The sequence below is a fragment of the Chlamydotis macqueenii genome, chromosome 8 (assembly GCF_036417535.1).
Source record: "Chlamydotis macqueenii isolate bChlMac1 chromosome 8, bChlMac1.mat, whole genome shotgun sequence".
NCBI lineage: Eukaryota > Metazoa > Chordata > Aves > Otidiformes > Otididae > Chlamydotis > Chlamydotis macqueenii.
In genome coordinates this window covers 10,659,750-10,684,030 of record NC_141563.1, presented here as the reverse complement: position 1 = coordinate 10,684,030, position 24,281 = coordinate 10,659,750, and the positions used below count along the sequence as shown (strand labels likewise).

The following is a 24,281-nucleotide window of genomic DNA, read 5'->3' as shown; positions in this document are numbered from 1 at the left end:
TGCCAGCTCTTCCATGAAACTGGAATCCAGAGACTGGATATTCTTTTTTTTTTTTTTTAAGTATTTTGTGCCCAGGGAAGTGAAGTGCTAAAACCTCGATTTTTAAACAGGCCAACCTCCTCAAAATTGCTTGAGTAAGATCAGTTCAAACATGACTTCCTGCAGCTACAAACCACACACCAGTTTATGTACTCAATATATACAGATTAATTCTATTCTATACAGACCATTCTATGATTCTATGGTTCTAATTCTCATTGATGCTTTGTTCTTGGCTCAATGATTATTATATAACAAGAAGGCTTAAAGACAACACTGTTCATTTTTCACCAGGGTCTGCATCAGGCTCATCGTCTCAACATCATACTCCATGCTTCCTCTAATCAGTGTAGCTGTGGTCAGTTTCCAATGTCAACCAGATTTTTCTTGGTGTAGCCTGATCAAGAACAAGCACAGCATACAAGCGAGGCCTTTTCAGTCTCTGATCTGATGTCTGTATACCTGTTGAAAACAGCACGCAGCTTTTCTTGTGCATGAAGCTATTCATGCAGCTTGAAGCTATTCAAAGTGCCGTAAGAGACAGACCTGACTTCAGTTAAGTGTTTGAAACTTATTGAAACAGGTGCCAAGACAGATGGAGCTGGTAAGCCCGACCTGGGACACATTGCATTAGGCAAACCATCCTTGCACTGGAGGACAGAGCTACTTCTAAGAAGTCCAAGATGCTTTGAATAACAATACCTTGAATCTAAATCTCTTAACTAGTTTATAAAAGCTTTGGACACCATACATTAATAAAATGTTCTTTGCTTTTGTTTCTGTTTTACTCTTCTCCCTGCATTCTTTCTCTCCAGGCATTTCTCTCTCTTTCCAAGGGGACCTTCACTCAGATTAGGTTTTGTAATGTTCATCCGCAGTTTATTCTCCCCATGATTATTTTCCCCTCTTTCCCTCAAGATTAAAATCTTCCACCCTTTACACAGATGCCCTCCAGCAATATGGACGCCTGCCTCTCACCTACTTAGCCCGGTTTCCCTCACAAAGGCCTCACTGGTGGCTCTGCTGGCCCTGTGGTAAGGACAGCAAAACTACTGCACCCAGGTGTGGGTCGAGGGAACTCCTGACAGCCCTTTTGTGTCTGTACTGCATCTGTGAGTGGGACAGAAAAAAAATAGGAAGTGTGGAGGTGCTCTACAGACACCTCTAACATGCAGTATTTCTGAGGTGCTCCCCATCTCCCTTAGAAAAGATTCTAAATCCAAACCGGCTGAGATTTGTGCCTGGGTTACAAACCCCGCCTGAATCCCCTAAAACTTCTCTTCTCCAAGCTCCACATCTCATTCATGGCCTCTCTCCCTCCGGGTTTCCACACTGGACTGGGCAGCCCCTGGCCCTACTCTCTGGGCTACCTCCTGCTGCTGCTTGGGGATTTTATTTGAAATCCCCAAGCCTCTTTGCGAAATAAGAGCTTGCAATTAGAAGAAAGGGCTGCAAAAGGACCCACTCTGATACGGGACATACACCATTCTGTCCCTAAACAGGGTTTAATGCAGGAGGGTGGGGAGCCGCGGCTCGGGGGGGAACGGGGTGGAGGCGGAACGCGAGCGGCGCCGCAGTTGCCGGGGAGCGCTCGGCTGCGTTGCGCCGGCCGGAGCGAAGTCGCGTTGCAACAGGGAGCGCATGGAGGCGGCGGCCGACCCGGCGGAGGGGGGCTCCGGCCCGGCGGAGGGGGGCACCTCCACGGGCGGGCGGGAGCCGGGGGGCCAGGGGGGCTGGGCAGGGGGGGCTGGCGGCAACTGGATGGCGACTCACCCCACGGTAGGCCTGTGCGGCGGTGCGGAGCGCCGCGGCCCGTCATTGCCCGGGCGCCGAGGGACGGGCGGGCGGGCGCCGTTAGGGCCCGGGCGCTGGGCCGGGGAGCTCTCAGTCACTCGGGGGGGACCTGCTTTCCTCCCCTTGCCACGGCCCCTGACAGGATTTCCCCCTCCACCATGGCTTTGAGGAGGATGTCGGGGCGGGGGGAGCCCGTAGGCAGTCACAGACACCCGGGGGGGGGCTGGGGAAGCACATCGCCCCCCCCCCCCCCCCCCCCCGAGAAGGGGTGCTGGGGAGGGAGGTTTTAATATAACGCCTGCTGTTATTTTGGGCCTTTTGAGGGGGCTCGTCTGCCGGCCCGTGAGGAGAGCCGGTGGGGTGGTTGGGGAGTGCCGGCTTTAGCAGGGGACGAGGCTGTAAATGCTGAAATCACAGCTGGAAAACCCAAGCGTCTTAAACTGACTCCATCTGAATTTTTAGTATCTACTGAAAACATGGGGGTATTTAATTTGGCCGTCATCTTGTGTTGATGTACTGCAGCAAAAATAGGTAAAATTCATAGCCCTTCTCCACAAAGCTAGATCTGTTCCAGAAATAGTTGCTATTCCTCACTTATTTGTTTATTTGGCTTGCTTTCTTAAGGGGAAATAGGGGAATGTAGAAAATAGGAGCTCTCAAGGTAGTGTCAGAAAACAGCTCCTGGTTTTTGATTGCCTGGTAGTCCTTAAAACTGGTTTCAGGCTTCAGTGGCTTAGATAGCTGTACATATTCGGGGTTCAGTCTGTTCATTCTTAATACAACTTCTGCTTTCCTTGACCAGTGTTACTTTTGGGGTTTCAGTTCACAGAAATGATGTCTCTTGATATCTCTGACAGTGCTCAAATCTATGCTGCGTTTGTGGTGTACCTGGACCTCTTAGAAGGTAATTCAGTGAAGTGTCTGGATAAACATCACAACAAATGTATTTGCCTTTAGGTGCTATTAAAGTTTGTGCACTGGCAGGACCTTTTTCCTACAGAAGTCCCTGATGTTCTTTTTGAAAATTAATGCAGTGATGGTTACGTAAGAAACAGGTGGTATTTTGGTGCTGAAGATTTCTACCCTGTGCTTGCCCGGAGCCTTTATGAAGATCTGGGCCCGTTTTGTCCAGCAGTTACAGGTGCAGGCGTTCCAGGGCAAAGACACTCAACGTGGACAAAAAGTGAAAGAGGATTAAGGAAGGAAAAAGCATGTAGAAAGGTGAAGTTGCAAGTTCAGTGGTTGTGCTGGTAATGGAGTCCTTATTTGTAGATAAATGTCAAAGTTACTAAACCACAGTGTTTCACTAAGGTTCCATTTAGCAAATGGCTGATGTGTGCTGGCCTGATTGGGGTGCCGTTTTCTAGAAAGGGCAAGGAGTCCTATAGGAAAGAAGATAATTTGGAAGTCTGGTGGCAATAATTATGACAAATGCAGTGTAGTCTTCTGGTGTCTTTTGTAAGAGTGGAGCAGAGTTATATGATATATAAACTTCTGCCTGCGATTCTCCCACATTGGCATTATTGCAATGGGACTGTGCGTAGGCAGGCAGCCAGCCTAATCAAAATGCTTCTGTTTCTGTTGGAGGCTGGTGGTTCTCAAGGTCAGGGAAAGGAAGGATTTTACAGGCCAGAAAGCACTGTGCCTGTTATTGTTACACTTCTGAAGAAAATGCCTTAATAGCCTTTAAGAGAAGGCTCCTGTAGTTCTGCAACAAAAACTTTTAGCCTTATCCTTCCAAGCAGAAGGGAAGAACTGTGTATCATCAATAATCATGCTTTTAGCACCTGCTCCTTTGCAGTTTAGGGTACTGATAAAGTCCAAATTCGGATTATAGTTTTATGCTGCGAATGATAAAGATTTTTTTTTGTCATCTTTCTGCCTTTTTGAAACAAAGCTTTGTCAGACAGATCCATCACCATCAATTAGTGTAGCTCTGGGGTCAGCCGAATAGTACTGCTCCCATGGGTTTCTTCAACAGAATTGTTTCCCAGAAGGGCAACTTGACAGTTGAATGAGGTAGTTGTCTCTCATGGGAAGTGTCCTGTGACAAGAGGGAGGGAAAACAAAACCTAAGATGTTAACTTAAATACCAGATTTGATATTTGAATGATTAAAACCTGTGTTTTGTGTTCTCGTCCTTCTCATTGATGATGAACCTTTCTAGGGAGAAACTGGCATGAAGTGAAGCACGTTGGAGTAGCAGAACTACAACTCGTATGTTTACATGCACGTGAAAGAGAACAGGACAGTCTCCAAGTGATGGTGCCGGTACCTGTGCACATATCGTTAAGCCATGAGAGGTGAGGATGTGGTCAGCGTTTGGCTCGTATTACCAATAAGATAAAATGAGGAACAGATGTATTTAACAGGCTGCTGCTGACTTGGTCAAGAGGGGAAGGGGGAGGAAACAAAGGAGGAAAGCAATATCTCAGCCTGTGAGCAGAGTTATTTTGGGTGCTGCAAACATACACGCAAAGTTGAGATTTGATTTTCTACGCTGCATCAGTCTCTGCTTCTCCCTCTCTGAAAGTGGTATGCCTTTGATGTCAGCTTCCCACAGCAACTGACTCCTTCTGCTGATAAACACTTCATATTGTTTAGAAGTTGCATATGCTCTAGGAGATAGTAATGGATATCAGAGTCTGAGTTTGAGAGACAAGGTTAGAATACAAGACCTTCACAGTTTATGTTCTGAACATTCTTGTGATGCTTTTTCGTAGTCTGGGAAATCTAGCAATACTTCTTGTGTCACTAGGCTTTAAAGTACCTAAGGGGAAAGAAATCCTCTTGGACCTGTCTAAGAAGAAAATTTTTTTATTGACCAATCTATGGATAAGCCTGGTGTGTTTGCTTTGGTTTACTTTTTGTCTTGAAAGTATAATTTGGCTACTGTCAATCAGAAATTCCTCTTACTTATCTGGAGTCTAATGTGTAACTGTCCCTTGAGCTGTGATTTTGACTTACTTTCCTTACATGTGCAAGACTGAGTAATTCTCAAGCAGAGGACAACACAGCTATGACTTTGTGATACTGCAGGTATTTACAGCCTAGAGAAATTCTGCTTCAGTAATTTTACAGGATATTTTAACTGGCCCTTAGAGCGGCTTCAAACACACTGTATGATTTACTCTCTGATAATGGCCGCCTCCTCGTGCTGGTATTTGCCATTCTTTGTATGATGTCTCTGAAGACCTGAACTATTTCAGCTGCATCACATGGTAGTACATATTTTCAATTTCTTCTGTTCCTGCTTTTGCTAGGAGCGTGTGCGCAGGGCTGACTTTACAGAACTTGCTAGTATTTGCTGTTTCCTCTTGCTCTGTGGGCAGCAGCCTGACAGTAGTAGGTAGCTGTCAGTTGCACTTAGCAGATGTGTGTGTGTGCTCGTTCTAGGATGTTTTAGATGTGCTATGGGTTTTGCCTTTTTTTTTTTTTTTTTTTTTACATTTTAGAAGTGACCGATTGGTCTCTTGTATTAATTCTGCTATGTGTTTTCCTAAGAGAGTATCTTCAGAAACAATTCATTTGTGAGGGGAAGAAAATTAGTGACTAGATATTGATGGATTGGAGTGATATCTACGTGCTGAAAAAAAGTCTTCTGTTTGCAAATATTGGTCTTGGTCTCTTGTGAGCTTGGACTTACAGAGAAATATGCTGTGATCTCCACAACAGAGGAAAGCTGCTGAGAGGTCTTGCCGGATGAAACGCTGAGTGTCGTTCAGCCCCTCTGCAAGAAGTAGATCACTGTATGTGTGTGAAAGCGATACATTGCTATTCACAGGTCAAGCTAGATTTTAGATGGGAAAAGAAGGCAGCAAATTAGTATATGGGATCTTTGAGAAATGATGCCTACGTGCTGAATTGTTGTGCTTGTTTAATGTACAATGTTCTACCTAGCTTGGAAACCTTGATTCCTGGCATTGGATCGATGCCAGGAAGTATGTTCTAATTGGCTTTTAATTACAGTGAGCTATTCCGCTGCATATATGTCCTATCTTTCACTGTTTCATTGGGGCTTTTCATTTGGAGCCTCTGAACTTGTTTGTACTGTGGTGATACTGTTTGCTCTGCTTCTGGCACCAGTGCGGATGGAATCCATTACTGGAAGGATGTGTGTTAGAGAAGCAAAGAGTGAATGCATCACATTGATTAAAAGTACAGTTTGTGACTAGTTTTGCTGCAGAGCAGCTACATAGAGCGTATTGTCACTAAAATGAGCTGAGTAACGGGGCTGTAGTGCTGGGTGAGTCCATGAAAGCCTGTATGAGCTTGATACCCATAGGTGTTGTCAGGCAGCAAGCTAGTATGTGCTGGTATTTGTGTTATTGAACGTGTGTGTGCCTGTGCATGCTGGGCATTTCATTAGCAGGTCACCGCTGATTAGAGGGGCCTGATCTGTCTTCACAGAGAAAGGACAGCATCAGCTCCTTGGCTCCTTTCCTGGAACAGCAGACAAAAACCAAGGGGTATAGAAAATAACTGTAGCTCAAAGTTATATAGCATAGAGGGAGGCCGTTAAAAAGGCATTCTACAGAAGGAGGTGGAAACAGTATTACAGTACTACTGCCTCTTTGTTCTGACAGTGATGAATATTTTGTTGTTGTGATTGTTGACAGCAGGAGGCTTGTTAGGTACCTGATGTCTTAAATGATATTTTCTCTTTGGCTTCTCAAGCTATAGGTAGACAAGAAAGCTTTTGTACTTGGCTGCTTTGCTCTTCTGTCCAAAGCAATGCTTTGGGTTTTTGTGTTACCTGCTAAAGGTAGAAGAAGAGGTATGTGTACAAGTGAAAGCAGCTCACTTAATGTTGAAAGTAAGCCACTGGAGAGGGTTGGTAAGGTGAATACATTCTGTTCTCATTGCTGGGCCTGAAAATGTGCTAACTGCAAAAGCAGCTAGCAAATGGCAGCATTTATGGGCAGCGTTTCCTTGCTTAACCAGTAAGGCCTGGGTAGGGGCTGCAGTGTGGTTTTCCTCTCAAAGCCACCTCAGCCAAGCTCTGCCTTCCAGGTGCCTCATGAAGATTCTGGCTTGGCTGACACTCAGAGGAGTATGTCCTTAAAAGGCCGTAGTGAAGTTGCTGTGGAAATTACCAGCAAGACACCAGCAAATGATAAACGTGCCCTACAAAAAAAAAATCTGCTCAATGTTTTTTAGCCTATTATAAGATTTCATCATGTCCAGTTTATGCACGACAGTTAACTACTTAAGGCAAAAGCTGTTCTGCTTACTAAGCTCACTGTCTGCTTCTACGAACAGCCTGATGGAAGCTGATCATCCTGCCCTGCCAGTGTAAGGCTGCACAGTAACTCACTGAATCGCAAAATAACAGGGTCTGGAGCAAAGTGACCGCCGATGGAAACGCTAGTCTCATACAGTCTGAGAAGTGGCTTTATGCTGCGCACACGTGTTCTTAAAATGAAGATTGCTGAATCTTCTGTGAGTAAAGACCTAGAGAATAAGATGCAACTTACGTCTGTCTTGGACCATGTTCTCAGCCACACACAGCTAGTTGAGATTTGCAGAACCTTGTGTTTGTGTGCCTTTGAATTTAGAAGTAACTCATACTTGCAGGAGGTAGGTCCCTTGGCTGGGATGTGCTTGCTGTTCACTACTGCAGACGACACCTTAGTGCACACTAAGTACACGATTGTCAGTACGTTCCAGAATTATGGCTCCCCAAAGGGAATGAAGCAGTTAAATACAGATAGTCCTGCTTCAAAGCTAGCAGAAATGACTTGCATAAACCAAGCCCAGTAAGTGTAGGAGAGCTCACAGCGTTGACAGCTGGATTTTCTAGATAGCGTTGAATGCCTTGATCCTTCCAAGGACCAGGGAGTTAGATGCTGGATCTAATGGAATTATGTGCTGTCTGTCCGAGACAATAACACTGTCTAAGCAAAATGTTACTAATAAACTGTCAGATGAAATGATATGTCACTACCCTTTTTGGTTTTTTTGTATGCAAGTGTTGGAAATGAACAATAAAGTCAGTTGCATGAGGTTATGGAGACTGCAAAGTTTGTTTTAGGCTAAGAGGGAATAGGTTATTTTGTTAAAATGGTAACTTAATTTTGTAAAAAGAGTACATAAATGTTTAATTTTAAAGCTGAGAAGCATCCATAGAAGCAAATCGGAGGACTGGAAGTGATTTATCCTCTTTTAAATCTGTACTCTTCTTCCAGTACCTCGAGGGGGCCTACAAGAAAGATGGGGAGAGGCTGTTCAGTAGGGCCTGTTGTGATAGGACGAGGGGTAATGGTTTCAAAATAGAGGGAGGTAGATTTAGATTGGATATTAGGAAAAAATTTTTTACAATGAGAGTTGTAGAACACTGGAACAGGTTGCCCAGAGAGGTGGTGGAAGCCCCATCCCTGGAAGCGTTCAAGGCCAGGCTGGATGAGGCTCTGAGCAACATGATCTAGTCAGGGATGTCCCTGCTTCTTGCAGGGGGGTTGGACTGGATGGGCTTCAAGGTCCCTTCCAACCCAAACCATTCTATGATTCTATGAAATAGAACTTCCTCTAATCTGAAGTGATTTTGCTTGTAGGAAGCACTGTTATTTTAAGTGCACTGGACATGTGACATGCTCCTTATCTTGTATTCTCTTCACAGTTTTGTCAGTAGCTCTTCTGCTCTAAGCATTATTTGATTTTACTCATACAGTAAATCACACATTGAAAATGTAATTAATGGCTTCTAAATGCAAAGTTAACAGTTTTAAAGTGATTGATGTGACTCATACAGCTGAGCTGGTTATGCAGTACTACGATCAAACATCCTGTAGTTGGTGTATCTTGTAGAACTTTGCAGAATTCTGATTCCTCCATTTTGTCTTGTTTTCTTTTCCAACATTCATGGAAAAAAAAGACTTTATATTCCTTTTCCTGACCAGTGAGGCATGTGGTGTTTTCTTTGGTTTTTTTTTTTTTTCCATTGTAAAAAAATGAGTTTCTTCTAGTATCCCATGTTCCTGTAGTTTGGAAACAAATCCCAAGAAATAGCGTTGTCCGTTTACATCTCCCCAACCACCACCACCACATGCTGCTTCACTGTGTTTCAAGGCACTAAGCTAATCTAGCTGCAGGGCAGGCAGCAATATCTGGAGCAGTGTTGCTGATGGTGAGCCATGCTGTGCTGGTTTTGTAGTGCTGGCTAAATTCAAGGTATTGTGCTTTGTGGGAAGTTTCCTCTGCGTTGGTTCTCTGTCATGGGACCTGTCTGAACAAGTCTGGTACAATGCACTCCGATGCACACAGTAATGATTTCTGGAGGGTACAGAGACCAACTTGTGTTGATTCTCCAGCCCTGCCTTGCATGGAGGGGAGGGAGCTGTTGGGGCTGGCCAAGCCTGCAATGAATTATTCATCCAAGTATAAAGGGCAGATTGAAAGCCTTTGGCTTTTATGGTAAGGAAGGCAGTAGTTCCATTTCAGCTAAATGGAGCACTATGCAACCTCCATAAAACTACTCTGAGCTTTCACTGTTTCCGCTGCTTCTCAGAGGTACTTGCATGGGATCTATCACTGAAATACTCTTTTGTTTGTCACAAAACTTTCTGCCCATGTTATCTTTTCTTTATGATTCTGTTCTCTTTTAGGTTTTAGACAGTCAGTTAAAACCTCAAGCTACAGTTGCCTGAAGTTCACCAGTCGGTATACCAGTTTTCTTTCTCTGGAGCGAAAAGGGCAAGGTTACTTTGTTAGGAGCAGATCATTAGGAATGATGGTACAGATTTCTGATGTGTGTTGAAGGCCTACTTAATACAAAAGTCTGTTGTTCATAAAAACAATTAAGATGGGAGAAAGATGGAAATTCTCCTCTTGTGTGGATTTTTTGTTTTTGTTTTGCTGGGTTTTGTTTTTAAGCTATCACAGGTTTAAGTTCACTGTTGTCATGCAGCAGTAAGGGCAGTTGCAAGATGACATTCATAGTGCTGTTACCTTAGCTGCACTGGTCCTTGCATGATGTTAAGTAAGTTAATTCTGCCTTTATGACTATTTCTCTGGTTTGAAAAAAAGCTATCCCTACTGACTGTAGTTTGTAGGTATGTAGAAAGCATATTCTAAAGCCCTTGTTCTGATACAAATGGTTTTAGAAATTCCAGCTCTTTACTTTTGTGTAACAGTGTCTCCCTCAGGTGTTTGAGATTAAATCCCTTTCATCTCCTGCAATGTGAGGTGAATGTGAGCTTGCATCCTAGGTGTAAACTGAGGGCTTCATCCTACTTGTGCTTGTCTTGGTGGGAGCAGATTTTAGCTTACAGTGAACACGCAAGCACCATCAGCTTTTAAAGATGGATTTTCAAGCTTTTCTGAAAACTTTGGACTATATGATCTGCAACAGAAGAGAATTATTAAAAAATATTTAGTCCTATTCTATTTATGGGACTTAAATAAAACTTCTCAGTGTTTCTTGTGGTGTTTGCATTCCCCTAGCTTACATAAGTTATTTTCTTTTCACAGTGCCTTTATTTGAGATGTACCTTTTTATGTGGGAAACCTAAAGCTTCAGTATTGCCTGTTTTAACCTTGAATGGCTTTTCTTCATGGGGATGAGGAGAGAAAGGAAAGGAGTGGTTGCAGGATATTTTAACTCATAGACTGTGTGTTCAGCAGCACACATGCTTGATTGTTCTGTGAGCTCTCTTGGGGCCTTTTATTTTTTACCAGGTAGTCATTGGCATAAATCCTGAGAAGGTGGCATGTATAGTGTTGACTGTCCCTGATCTCCCTAGCCAGGCTGAGCCTGTGGGTGAGCAAGACTGAGGCGATGAAAGTGTACTAAGGTGACCGAGCATTGTGTTGTACAGTGTCCTTCAGGAGACAACAAAGGGAAATGGTGAATTCTTCCAACACAGGCTTTACTTGAGACTGTACTGAAAACATGCTAAGCTTTTATTCAGCCACTGTGGAACAGCATTAGCTGTTTCTCAGCTGCACCTTTTCTCATGTTACATCTCTACATTCTGCTTAAAACTTAATGTCTAGCTAGTGGAGTGGACATACCTGAATGCCTGTTGAAAAGGGAGAACCAGATAGAGCCAGTCCATGCCAAATGCTTGACACTAGGGCTTCTGTGGGTTTCATGCTGTTGGAGCATGGCCTGTAAAGGCTGAGGAACCAAAAGCAGAGTCATTGTGGACCCCTTGGTATCACTGGGAACGAAGCTTGCAGAATGTGTCCTAACACAGTTGTGACTCATGAGGAAAAGGCTGGTGAATGGAGGCTATCAAGACTGTTGGTGGAGTATGCCAAGGTAGTGACTGTACTGAATTCCTCCATTCCAGAGGCTTCTAATATTTGACACCTGCAGAGACATTAAAGCCACTTTTATTTAAGCAAAAGCCGTCTTTTATAACTGACATCACTTGTCAGTAGCAGATGTACTGGTCATTAAGGAGCTTATCTGTAACCATTAACTTAGTAATGGAGTCAGCTAGCTCTGTTGGGGAAGGTGTTACATATGGGCTTCTTGTCCAGGACTTCATTTTAGTCATTGAATGCAGCTGTTGTGTGAGATGGGCAGCCTAGAGGGCTGAATCTCTTGAAATAAAGGTTTCTTGCCTTGTTTAGGAGGTCAAATATGCATTCCTTTGAATTTCAGAAGGCCAAGAACACTTCTTGCTCCCCCCTCGCCCCCCAATAGACAGTGTTAGATAGATACATCAAAAGGATTTAAAAAAACTTGTACCTTTCCTGCAATATTTCATCTTTCTGTTCATGGCAGGTAGCAAGTGCAGTGAAATCAGGACAAACCCAGATGTTCTCTGACTCCTTGGAAATGTCAGCTGCTGCAGAGAACTCTCTGAACATGCTGCATGCAGAGGCTAACAGTGATGCCTTCAGGGGAGGAGAGGAAACGCAGGCGTCTGATACAGATTTCCTGAATTCCGAAATGTATTCTTTTAAAAAATGCCCTCTCACTAATCTGCAGATGTGCTGTGTTGCATTATGGCTAGTTGTGGCATGCATGAGTGAGAGGTCTTGTTTTGGGGCTGCCCCCTGAGAAAAGGGGAAGAGGAGAATCTTGCATTTGCAGTTGTAATTCTTTACGGTGACAGAGGCTGATTCCCCGTGTGCAGTGGAAAGCATTGGGCTGTGCGGACAGCAATATCAGCAGATCATCCTGAGGCAATGGCATATCTTTGTGCTCTTTATATAAAGCCTGAAACTCAGTCTCCTGAAAAGTAAGTCAGGGATGTGAAGAAACATCATTAATCTGTGGTCAGGACCTGGCCACATCTGGGATCATAGCATATCTTCTAAGTCTAAGCGCTAAATGGGTACTTACTGGTGCAGCTCTAGCAGGCACATGACCCCTCTCGCTAGGTACAGCTTTTACTGGAAGGCCTTGCCATGTTTGAGGCATGGCTCATAGTGGGATGCATTTCTTTCATGTGGCAGAGCACCTCTCTCCACGACTTGCCTACAACTTTGGAAGACAGGCTTGCATTAACGCTCTACTGAATATCCACGGTGCAGTTAGTGTTCCCACAGCAAGGCCCTCAGGCTGGGGCAGCAGACAAGTAAACGTGCGGACAAAGCTGTGCTGAGGTGGCAGGGAGCAGAGCAGTTAATGTCACATTACTTGAAGTATGAGTCTTTTGCAGATGTCTCTGTTCTGCCAGGGACTAACACAGTATCTCTTTGCTTATTTGTTCTTGTTGTGAAATGTGCTGATGGCAGGAGGACCAGAATACGGCTTTTCACAGCCTTAGTATCTCTGTTGCATGAAATCACTAACTTAACTATAATGTATTGCCTTACCTTGCATTATACATGGACCAGTAGCGAAAGCAAAAAGAAAAGGCACTACTGAGTTTAGCCAAGCTGAATTATGAACAGTTCAGAACACAGATGGATACTTAAAAAGGGTCATGGGCTTCATAAATAGCATAGGCTTTCCAGGCTGCTGCTTATTCTCTGCCACTTCCCATTTGGCTTTTATTAAGGGATCAAAGAGGTCTGGAAGGAAGATGATGATTAAAGTTTGAAAGCTGATGCATTTAGAAAGAGCCTTATTTTCAGCTACAGTGCTTAGCTTCAGAAATGCATGTCTTCTGGTGAATGAGATCACGTGAAGCAAAGGGCATTTTGTCCCACTGCATAGCTGACCTCTCCCCAGAGCGTAACCTGTCCTGGCAATCCCAGATGAGCCCTATTGCACCTGAGTTTTAGGTGAAGGAGAAAGTTCCCATGGAAATGCTTTCCATGGGGTGTGTTACTGTTCTACCCCTGGGCACTGCACTCCTTCAGTACTTGTTCCCCAGTCGGAACAGTAATACCAGAACTCCAGGAATCAGTGTTGTCCTCAGCTCTGAACTGAAAAGCAACTGGCATGTTATTCTTAAAATAAGCTGAACAGGAAAAATTGCATAACTTTGTGTTGAATTTTTAAGGAAGACATTATTTATGCTGACTGTTTTGAAGAAGAACATTTGTCTTGTGGCTTCTAGTCTAGACGGGGAGGTAGAGAAACCTGGCTTCGGTTCCTGGGTCTTCCACAGTCTGGCAGAGAACGGTAGCACACGGACTGGAAGACTTATCTCTACAAATGGAACAAGTCTTAATTATTCTGTTCTCTTATTGAACACCTTATGTTTTTTAATTAGACTTTTTTTAATCTAATGAGAACAAGGCCATTAGTGATTGCCATGCTTTGATAGTGGTGTTTCAAGGATGGTTGAAGCCTGTGCGCAGTAGTACACCTAAGCAAAGCTTAGAAGCATGTGTTGAGCCATTTCTAGCAGATATGAATATAACTGAGTATATTTTTGTAAGATTCTTCGTTATTTGATTTTGTTGCTCGATTATACAACCTTGGAATTTTATTAGAACAGATACTGTATTTTCTTTAGTGAAGACAAATTTGCAGAATAAAAACAGCAATGGTGCATTTTTACCTTTGTGCCATCAGTAGGTGGTTGTGGACTCCTTTCTAACTGATTGTTTCCTCTTCTAGGATAAGGGAAATCTTGAAGAAAGCGTCTCTCCCGCCAGATGATCCCGACACCCCGCTGTCAGTTACCTTGGCCATAGTTGAGACAGATTCCACAGTAGTCTACTATAAAGCGACTGATGGCTTTGTAATACCAGATCCTCCTGATGATACTGAAGATGTGGACAATAAACAGTGGAGAAAAAAAAGAAAGAAACTTTTCAAATGATTAAGACAAACAGACTTTTCTTGAACTTCTGTCCTCAAACCTAAACAAATCCAGGAACTTATGTATGTAAATACTTAGTGTGCTAAAGTCCGCCTTCTGCATATCAAGTGTCTGTTCAGGGAGAATGGGGGCTTATGCAGCTGCACTGTAACAAAATGCCATTTAAAGTATGAAATGGGCCATGCTTTTAAGACAGATTGCTCCTGACTAATAAATATACTTGTGAGGTGTTTCCAAAGCTACTCTCTCCTTTGTATCTGTTCAAGTACCTAATAAACACACCCTTACCCATATTGTACATATTGTTTAAAGGTAAATCTTAAGGGATTCTGGCAGGAGTACTAAATTAAGGGCTTTGTAGTTTACAGAGTGTCTTTGTCTTAATATTGTCAGAAGCCCTTACGCTACCTCCCAGGTTACATTTCTGAACACTTAATCTTCTTTCTCCTGCTTTTGGAGAAAAGACTTCTCCACAGAAATACCTTATTTAAAATTTTTCTCTGTAGACGGAAAACTGACTATAGCAATACCAGAGGCGACTAGAACAAAGCACAGACTAAAGAGGGCTCTTTGGAGCTGCCTGAAGAATGTATGAGCAGAGGCCAGCCCTTCATGTTGAGGTAGGTTATGACTGGATCAACTACACCTGGAAGTGTTGACCCACATAGCTGAACGCAGACCATGCTAGTGGTCGCGATCCAGAAACACCGCCAGGCTCTTGTTCCACATACGGTGTTGGACGACTGTCTAAGAACCAAAGGTGTGTTGTGTTCGCATCCCAGTGTGATGAAGTTGTCTAAATGGTGACCTGCCCTCTCTTTGGCTTTCCTGTCTGTGAGATAGCTTCAGTGTGCTTTTAGTGCTTTGCTGTGATCTTAGTGCTTAAGCTCTCTGAAGAGGAGCACGACAATGGAACATGTTTTTATCTGCCGCCGATGTATGTCACCTTCTGTGCTAGGAGTGCCCAAGAGGTGCTTCAGCTAGGAGTAAGTTAAAAGGGAAAAAACCGCTCACTTTTAGTTTCTTCTGCAGGAATTTTCCATGTCTTTTACATAGCAATCTTCTTCAGGTTAAACTTAAGAGTTTCTTGGCAAACAAATAGCATCCCAGAAGCAGCTTCTTGAGTACAAAAATGTCTGTATGACATTTGTGTGGCCAAGGACCACACATTCAAGGTTTGAAGCACAAGAGCTCTTTTTTTTTTTGCATGGGTATAAGAATGGGAGAGAATCCAAAAAAACAAGCTGGAAATGAAAGGTTATTTAAGCTTTACCATCCCTCTGACTAGAGTGGATGTTTTTTATGGTTGCGGGGTTTGAACCTAGTTTGACTAAATATGCTGGGGGGCAGAACGGTCTAGTGAGGAGTGCCTAGGGCAGGAAGGCCCTTGCACCCCATGTGACATCAGGGGCTGCATTGGGGTGTTCATCCTGCAAGTGTTTTGCAGGCGCCTAATCTGGGGGAGGGAAGCAACTGCTTTCTGGCTTGTTCAGACTTCAGCCCTCTTGGGGTGTTCCTGGGCTTGCAGCACGCACTCACCCCTCCCAGCTTTGTCAACAAACTTGGAGAAAGGTGCACTGTCACCCGGAGCTCTGTATGGCACCCTCACGCAAAGGCGAAAACATTTTCTGTCAGCTTTGCCACTAGCACCACTGCCTGGGGGTACCAAGCTGACTTGGGGAACTTGTTAATCTACGGGGAACAGGCTGCTGTGTGTGCCCCGGTGCTTTGCTGAGCCCATCGCAGCCTCGCTAATCCCGGAAGCTACTGTGAAGATGTAAGCAACTCTGATACTGTCCCTTGCTATTTCTTTTTCATTTTTCTATTGGTAGTATTTCTCACTGCTGTACATTATGAGTTTCTTACAACTAGCTCCTCGCACATGAGCTGTGGTTCACGGAGGTGAGAGCTTTGGCAGCTAATGCCAGCTCAGAAGAGTTTGCTCCTGGCAGTTTTTGTTTTCAGCTGTTTACCTCATTCTGCATGGGCTGAGCTTGGATGGGTTACAACCGTATGGATGTGTACCCTCATCTGTTAGAGTAATTGGACAAGCCATACGTGCAGCTGTGTATGTCCTGATGCAGTGAGAAACAAAATGGTTGCTTGTTTCCTGTACAGCAAGGAGAGACCATGGGTCTCTGGGCTTCAGTCATGGAGAAAGGCAAAGAAAAATTCTCTCTTTCTCAGTCTTGCTGCCCTCATGGAGGAAAAATGTAATTTTATTTTGGTCTGATGCCATACTGCCTTAAAAGGGTACCTGTGTGCTGACTCCTGACATGCTGTCTTTGACCTCAACGTTGGTATTTCATGTACTCAACTGCTTATTCCATAAAGTAAATCCTACACTTCGCTAGGCTACATACCACCAGGTAAATTGTCCTTGTTATAAAGTGTTAAATAGTTCAGCTCCACTGTGAATATGTGCTGGGAAAGAGCTGGTTTTGTGTGAAGAAGGCTGTAACAAATGGTTCACGTTGCAGAATTTCTATTTAAACAGTACATGCATTTGCTTCAATTTCTGGGAAATAATGCCATTTTGCAGTTTGCTGCATGACTGATGGTTGGCTTTATCCTTCATTTTATAATTTCTATGCGCAAAAAGAGGAGCATAACCCGAGCCTCCTTTTCTATACACTGAAAACTGCTTACCCAGTCTTCAGAAGCTGAGTTGGAGAAACTGCGTCTGGAGGGTTTGATTTCTGCAGTGTGTCCCACTGAGGAATGATTATATAGGCCTTTTTCCAGCCTCCCTAGATTGTGGTAGTTCTTTATTTCTGAGGGAAAAAAAAAAGAAGAGAATAATAAATAACATTACTGCACTGTTTGTCCCATAGGTATTACAATATAAACAAGGAGATGTTAAATAAGTTCAGAGCCAGCTGTGCTGCTCCTTTACATTCTACTGAACTATTTCCCTGTGTCCAGTCAGGAGCGCACAGACCAGAGCCTCTGCTGTTCCAGGCATTGAATAAAGATGGGAAGAGACTTCCCGTGGAAGTGTATCAGTTCAGAGCAGTAGCACATTAACATTCCTAAATCCACAGTGTCTTGGTGCTGTGCCTAAAGTATTCAAACGTTCCTCTGCTTTAAGCATTTGTGAGACATCTGTGGAAGCGTGAGCCGTGACATCTGGCCCTGACACCTTTGCAAATTCATCTCTTATTTCAGTCCAGAAGATTTTACAGGCTACATCTTGCCATCTTTTTAATTTTTATTCAAGTTTCATTTGCTACGCACAGCTTGATTTGTTTTACTGATCACCCTTCAGAAGGTATGTTTTAAAATCTTAAGAGTATCAGTTTCCAGTAGATTATTGTTTCAAGTCTTTTCTCTCTTTGGAGAGATATTTGCATTAAAGCTTCCCCACTGAGTAAAGAATGATAGAAAAGCAAAGTGATGTTTTGGCATGGATTTGTCAGGGAGACTCGATGCCTGGTTACGTAAGCGAGCGTCCGCTTTGGTTTATGCAAACTGTGTTTCCTTGAGGCATTACTGGCACTGTCACCCCAACTGTCCTGTATTCGGCCTGACTGTTTTCCGTGCATACAGAACATTGTATGTGAAAAACACCGGTCAAGAAGCAAAAAAGCCTTCTCAGATGCATAAAGAGGAGCTGTGATTGCAAGAAGTGGCCAAGAAACACACCGCTACTGAAAGTGAACAACTATTGCAACTTTCCCCTTCTCCACACTGAATAAGCAGAAGCGCGTGCTTGTGTTTGGGCAGTGGGCTCCTCCCGTTGGAGCCTCCTACGCCTCTGTGGATGTGTGTGTGTGTTTGTACAAGCTCAGGGTGGAGCAGCCAGGCGAGCAAAGGACGCAAGGGCATCGGCTCATGACCGGTCCCTGCTTGCTGGGGCACGCCTGCATGGCAGCGATGCAGTCCCTGACAGCACCGCTCATCAAGCAGTGACCAGATGAAGGTGTGTTGCTTCCAAACCTCACCCAAAGGAGGATCCCATCCCCTACAAAATGGCCCTCAGCATCCCTACAAGACAGTTCTGTTTTTCAGAAATCACTAGTAAAAAGACTTGGTCTTCTCTTCTAACCTGTTCCCAAGCTGGGCAAGGTTTTTCACAAGATCTCCTGCCTGGACACAACATTGACACGTCAATAATGTTACTGAAGCCAAGCGATTCTTTCTCTTTTCTGGGTCAGCAACCCAAGAAAGCTTTTTTGTTTAATCCAAACCAATTTTTTTTTTCTAATAAACAATCTGTATGAATTTATTAATCATCCTACTAGTATTGCAGGTCTGTAGGAATTAGATGTTTAATAGGTTGTCCCAGTAGTTTTCAGGAATCTAGAAATCTGTCAAATAGTCTGTAAGTCCTGCTTTATATAAATGGGCTTACTGTTAATCTCCTCTAGTCCTCTAGGGATTTTTCAGTTTTCCATTACAACCCAACAGTTTAAAACTTCCTTAAGTCATTAGCCAAAGCAAATAAACCGAGATAGATACATTCAGGGCCTACTAACTGAACATTCTCAAACCAAATAGCCTTTCACCTCTACTTTCCTTATTCCTGTTCTACTTTCATTTTAATTGTGTCATCAGCTTTGCAAGGCTAAAGCAATAGCATTGAACTCTCCAGCCCTTTCAATCCCTTCCATTAAGAGATGCGTGCTTTTCTTCATCTTCCTCCTGTTTCGCTTTTTCAACAGTTTTCTTACTGCCTTTTGTATTGCTGCATCACAGCTTGGCACACTCCAGTTTTGCAGGACTGGGAAAAATTTGGTGCATCCCTGGTGTGGATCCTGCCCCAGCTACAGCAGATACCCAGCAAGCAAAGCGACACCAGCCAGGATTGCAAAGAATCTCAGTCTATATCAACCAACAGCAAATTGCCGTGCTGGCAAGTAACCCCCATTCTGAAATGAAGATAATTATGAGCAACTAGGGTCTCCTAACTCTTCAAAAAATAGCTGCAGCTGTACCTCATATTTCAGAGTATCCCAGTGGGTTGATCTCTTTTCCATTTTCCTTCCCTCATTTCTCAGATGCTCCCACTTTGGTAGTGCCATGAGCCTGAGGAACCCTGGACTCAGCCGCTACCTTCAGCAAACCTGACTGACAGCCCATTTGCGGGGGTGAATTAACGAGCCCTCCAACTCCTGATTAGCTACACACCATGTGCTGTGTTCTCTGTACCTAACTGACACAATTTATTGCCCTCATGCATTGTTGTCTCATTAATCATTCGTTGCTTCTCCTCATGGTTCTCGTCTGGCCATCAAGCTCAGTTTGCCAAACCTGAACAGCTTTGCTCATCTTTTTCATGTATTTTTTATTTTTCCCTTTCTCACTGCTGTAGTCATCTTGACGGCTGCGTTTGCACCAGAGGGCGCTTACAGACTGTGGAGCAGGAGCCTTTCTCTTCTGGGAAAGGCAGAGCTTTGCAAAAATCCCCTCGCATTCTGCTGCCTGGTTCTCACAAACAAAAGGAGGAAAAAAACCCTGAAAGCATCAACCCCTGCAACGGCAATCCTCCCTTCTCAAACGCTGAAATGATACTACAAAAACGCTAGCCTGGGTTGAGGCTGAAGAAATGGTGGTTCAGTCTGAAAACTGGACTTGGGCTCAGGGATTCTGGCAGGTTCAGTCCTGGCCAAAAGGCTGTGCAGGCTGGGCTGCCCTCGCCCTCTTCCCTTGAAGCTAGGACACACAAACACACACACACAAAAAAATCCTTTCCAGGGACTGGGGTTTATGCACCTTCCCTAGCGCAACACTGTCTTGCGAGGTGAAATTCTGTGTACAGGCCACAATAACTCGGTTATTCTCATTAATTTAGAGATCTGCAGATGACTTTGTTGTAGTAATTTTGTATTCTCACAGACAGACGCATTGAAAATCACTAAACACATCCAAAGGTGTTTGTCTTCCCATGCCACTGATTTCCACAGGAAGCGGGTATTGAATCCCTCTACGGACCCGAGTCCCCCCTGCCCTCCCCATCCTCCCTTGCTAGCGTGCTCCCAGCCAGCACAGCCCCGCCGCAGTAGGACAGTCAGCTCAGGGGTGCTTATTCCAGTGTCCCCTTCTTCACGACAGGTGAGCATCCCTTCTGCGAGCTGGTCTGATATGATTGTTTTACGACACCACCACTCGGTGGGCGTGATTTTCCATCACGGCGGACTTTTAAATAACAGAGCAAAAGAGAACATGATTTTGGCATTCCCCGGAGGCTCAGCTAAGCCTCCCTGCTTATTAATAGCATTACATGACTTAATTAGGCTGAACAGCAGAGGGTTCAAGACACTGATGTTGCCCACTTCTCCATCTATTAGAAAAGACAAGAACAAGACTTTGGGGTGTTTAAATCCCTACCTACTGTCTGGATCCTCCGCAGCTGATTTTTCCACCCCGGTTTCTCAGCAAGGGAGGCAGGGTGTGAAGCAAGGGCGGTCTTGCCAAGTGTTACAGCAAAACACCACAAAAGAGTCTTTTAGTCAGACAGCGCGGTTTGCCTCTGCTGCCTGCATATATTCGATATTGTGGTATCCTCTGACTAAAGAGCCAGCACGGTGGGTTTCTCAAAACCTGCCCCAGTCCGCATTCTTTCCCACTTAATTCTCTCTTATAAGATATAAAATTATATCCACTGTGTTAGGGAGCTGACCCCAGGGTGATGGTAATCCCAGCTGCCCACCTCCTGCACAGAACCTTGCAGTCTGCCTTCTAGAGTCGTACATGCAGCTTAGAATAAACATCCAGAGGGAAAACCCAGCCTGAAACTAGCCATAGAAGATCGTATTTAATATAAAAGAATGTAAGATAACATAAATAATATAGTATAATATGAAAGAAGTGTCCAAGACTAGAAATAATTGCTGTGCTTAAAAATATGGTACATTCTGCAGAAAATAGTAGAGCAAAAGAGAAAGCAGTTATTCTCCCAGGAAAATTTAATTTACTGAAAAAAACCAAAATTGAAAGTAGAAGGAAAGTATTAAATCACTTGAGCTCCAGCATTTAAAACATATTGCTTATTTTCCTGAGAACCAGGTTGGCATTACTTAGGCATTTATAGTAATCACAGGCTCAGCTGGTACTCTGACCAAGCTATTGCTAAAGCAAAATTCTCCAAACAGAGAGTGATCATAATTACTGGCAAAACGGTTTTGGAGATAAGATAATATGATAGACGAGAAACTGTTTAGGAAAGAAATAATGAGTTGCACATATCAAGGGAAGTATCAGGGTGGAAGGAGGTTACTCATGGATTTGTTCAAGGGTTGATCTCCAGTCTGTTATTGTTCACTATTTTAATTGATGGTGTTAGACCAAACACAAGCACAAAGTTAATTAAGTGTCAAGGCAGCAAAAAACATGAAAGAGGAAGAGAATATCATGTGAGAAGGAGCAAATGACACTGAGAGCCAGGGGGAAATACCTCTGTCCAGCCTGCAGTGTTGCACATCCAGGTACAAATTTTGTGCGGTAAACTTTGGCTTCCCAGTTAGGACTGAGGGAAACTAGGCTCTGAATGTATCAGCCACTCTCAGTGAAATGCCACCAAATAACCTTGAAAAGACAAACACAATTTCTAGGACCTCTCAGGCAAAATATTTCCAGTAGAGCTGTTTAACCCAGTAGGAACCAGCACCGAATAAGGCACCTGCCCTATCTCTAGCATACCCTATGCAATGTTGGGCATCTAGGTCTTCACTGTGGCGGGAGGGAGAGAAAACATTTCCCACATGCAGGCTGCTTCATACAGCGTGGATGTTATGTTGGGATTATGGGTTTGTTTTCATAGGAAGGGAAATGAGTGGAGTATATTAATAATGGGGCAAGTGATTTACCCCCTTGGCTTGTATATCTCGGTTGCAGCTCTACGTGACTGGCAAGGGAAATTTGCTGGGTGAGCTGAGAGAGAGAGTCAGGAGAGCACATCCAGGAATTGGGTCTCAAGACCACCGGGAGAAACGCAAGCTAGGATTAGAGCTAGCTGGAAACATTTTTACAGTGTATTTTTTAAAAACCAGCTATTAAAATGCGTTGTCAAAGTAATGCATCCAGTTAAAAGAGTTTAAGATGAGCAAAGGGAATTTACGTAGCAGCACAAAAAAACCCGAAAACCTCTGGGTGGTAATTTCCCCAAGACAGACTAATTCCTGTGTAGCTTGTTCCCCACCATCGTCTTTAATTGCGAGAGCCTCACAGAAAGGCCTGTGTAAGGAAAGGAAGATAATAATTAGCCTAGCATTTTTCTCGCCTTTGTTGTGAGTCTGCAGGGAATAGCTTTTTAAACATTTATTATTTGGTTAAATCATTTTGTTCTGGTGGGTTGACAGAAGGGAGAACTGGGCTGGAGGAAGGATGTTTGCATTGTACTGTGCAGGCGTTGCAGCTTCTATTGCTGGCCTCAGGGAGATGAATTTTGTAGGCACATGTCAAAGATTTCTCTCTCTTTCCACAAAATCACAGTTTTTTAGGAATATGAGAGGAAAATCCTGATCCTAATGTAGGGCAGCTTGGGCACCCTAGGAAAAGCACTGGGGAGAAAACCTGAAACTTTGAACAAATTGAACAAAAGCAGAGCAGAGCAAGGGATGGAGTCCTTTTTGTTACTGCCCCTCTTCATCTACAGCACCCATCCAATGGATGCTCATTAAAGAACAAAAACTGAGGACTCACTAAAAACTCACTAACTCTATAGTTTGGGTTTTTTTTTGCCTTGGAGACCTCCCAGAGAGACAGACATCTCATCATCATCTGATTCTCATCAGCATGGTGTGGCAGTTGGACTGTGAACCGTGAGCATTGCAAACAGTGAGCAAAAATCAGCTTACTGTTTGTAGGTGGCTAACTTCCCCTCGAATCAGCAGCACCAGTAAGAATAAAAATAAGGTAGGACCAGTATAAACTGAAGGTCAGCTTGCAACCCCAAAATTGTGCAAAACAAGGAAAACAAGGAAAAACAAGGCTAACAGGAGGATCTGGTTATTAGGGTGCCTCTGCAGATACATCTTTTGAGAAAATTTGGGGGATTACATGCAACAGAGGTGTTTATTGTTATATATTATCACTGCTATATCCCAAAGGAGGTGATGTAACTGGAAGAATGGCAAAAACTTTAATGGAACGTGTGAAAAAAAATTTGTCAATATAGCTTCAGCAAGACAAATTAGAATACTGAAGGATGAGGGGTTGTGACTTCTTACCTCTTTTTGACAACTCAATAAGAAAAAAAGGAAGACCCATCGCAAAGCCAAAGGACATCTGAGCCAAAAGGAAGTTTTGAGGAAAGAAACCAGGAAAATTCCTTTTCTCAGCTGCAACTGGAGGAACCTGAAAGGCAGCTGGGATCAGAGTTGGGACTCAAACCCATGCCAGCTCGCCCCAAGCGCAGAGGTGGGATCAACTTATTTCCAGAGACCCAAAATGAGATTGAACAATATAAGGTTCTGGGATTTTTTTTTTTAGAAAATACACAAACAAACCAAAAAGAAGGAGCCTAAAAAGAATGAGAAATATATATATATTTATGCAGTACTCTTCCTGCAGAATATGAGATCAGTGGTTCTCTCTTTTATTTTTTAATAGCCAAGCCTCCTTGGAAAAATCGTTCTCAATCCAGTGTGGAGGTAAGCAAATAACTGACGTCGCAACACAGAGGAAATTGCAAATTATTTTGGGAAGAGGAAGAACAACAGAGATTTAGAAAATTAACTTCATCACCAACACTAATAATAAACCGTGATGATTCTTCACAGACCCACGTGGGAAGGGGACCAGCAGTGAGGACACAAACCAAGGTAAAAGTGAGATTGTTTGGTAAATGGAAAGGCTGAGGCATCCTGATTAGGGCCCAAGTGCGGGAAGTTATCTAAAAATAAACAAACAAATAAACCCCCAAAGCTCTGGAGATTTTAGCACCATCTGGAGACTCTGGGAAAACAGAAACAGCTTGCTGCTGTAGGAGGTATTAGAGAACAGGGTTTATATATACACGTATAGATGTATAAAGATGTATATCAAAGCAAGGCACATCACCAAAAGAGATGAGTCCAAGGCTCAGAAGTCGGATCCAATTGAAAACGTCTGAAGTTACAGTTTATTTGGATGGAGGACGGGGTTTGGGATATTTTGTTTTACTTCTGCTCCAGCTTACTGCACTAAAGGTGCAGGGCTTTACTGGTGTGCTGAATTTATTTCAAAGTGCACTTAAGGACTCTTAAGTCTTCAGGAGAAGAACCACCTGCATTCCAAAGCAGTGGGAGCACATATGAGCTGTGAACAGGTTCCTTCCCCTCTTTAGGTCCCAGT

The 24,281-nt window shown here is 43.6% G+C and overlaps 1 protein-coding gene across 1 annotated transcript; it reads left to right on the top strand.

The window, feature by feature from the left end:
* Positions 1-1,769: 1,769 nt before the first annotated feature.
* TSEN15 (tRNA splicing endonuclease subunit 15) lies at positions 1,770-14,244 on the top strand. Its single transcript, XM_086753452.1, has 4 exons — positions 1,770-1,818; positions 2,656-2,737; positions 4,001-4,136; positions 13,802-14,244. Exons 1-4 carry the CDS (start codon positions 1,801-1,803, stop codon positions 14,004-14,006), a joined length of 441 nt encoding a protein of 146 aa, XP_086609578.1. The 5' UTR covers positions 1,770-1,800; the 3' UTR covers positions 14,007-14,244.
* The last annotated feature ends 10,037 nt before the right edge of the window (positions 14,245-24,281 follow it).

Bases quoted from the DNA above. Each gene is read 5' to 3' on its own strand.
- TSEN15 (XM_086753452.1), top strand. The intron at 2,738-4,000 runs GTAATTCAGTGA...GAACCTTTCTAG, and splicing joins GTACCTGGACCTCTTAGAAG to GGAGAAACTGGCATGAAGTG. The intron at 4,137-13,801 runs GTGAGGATGTGG...TTCCTCTTCTAG, and splicing joins ATATCGTTAAGCCATGAGAG to GATAAGGGAAATCTTGAAGA.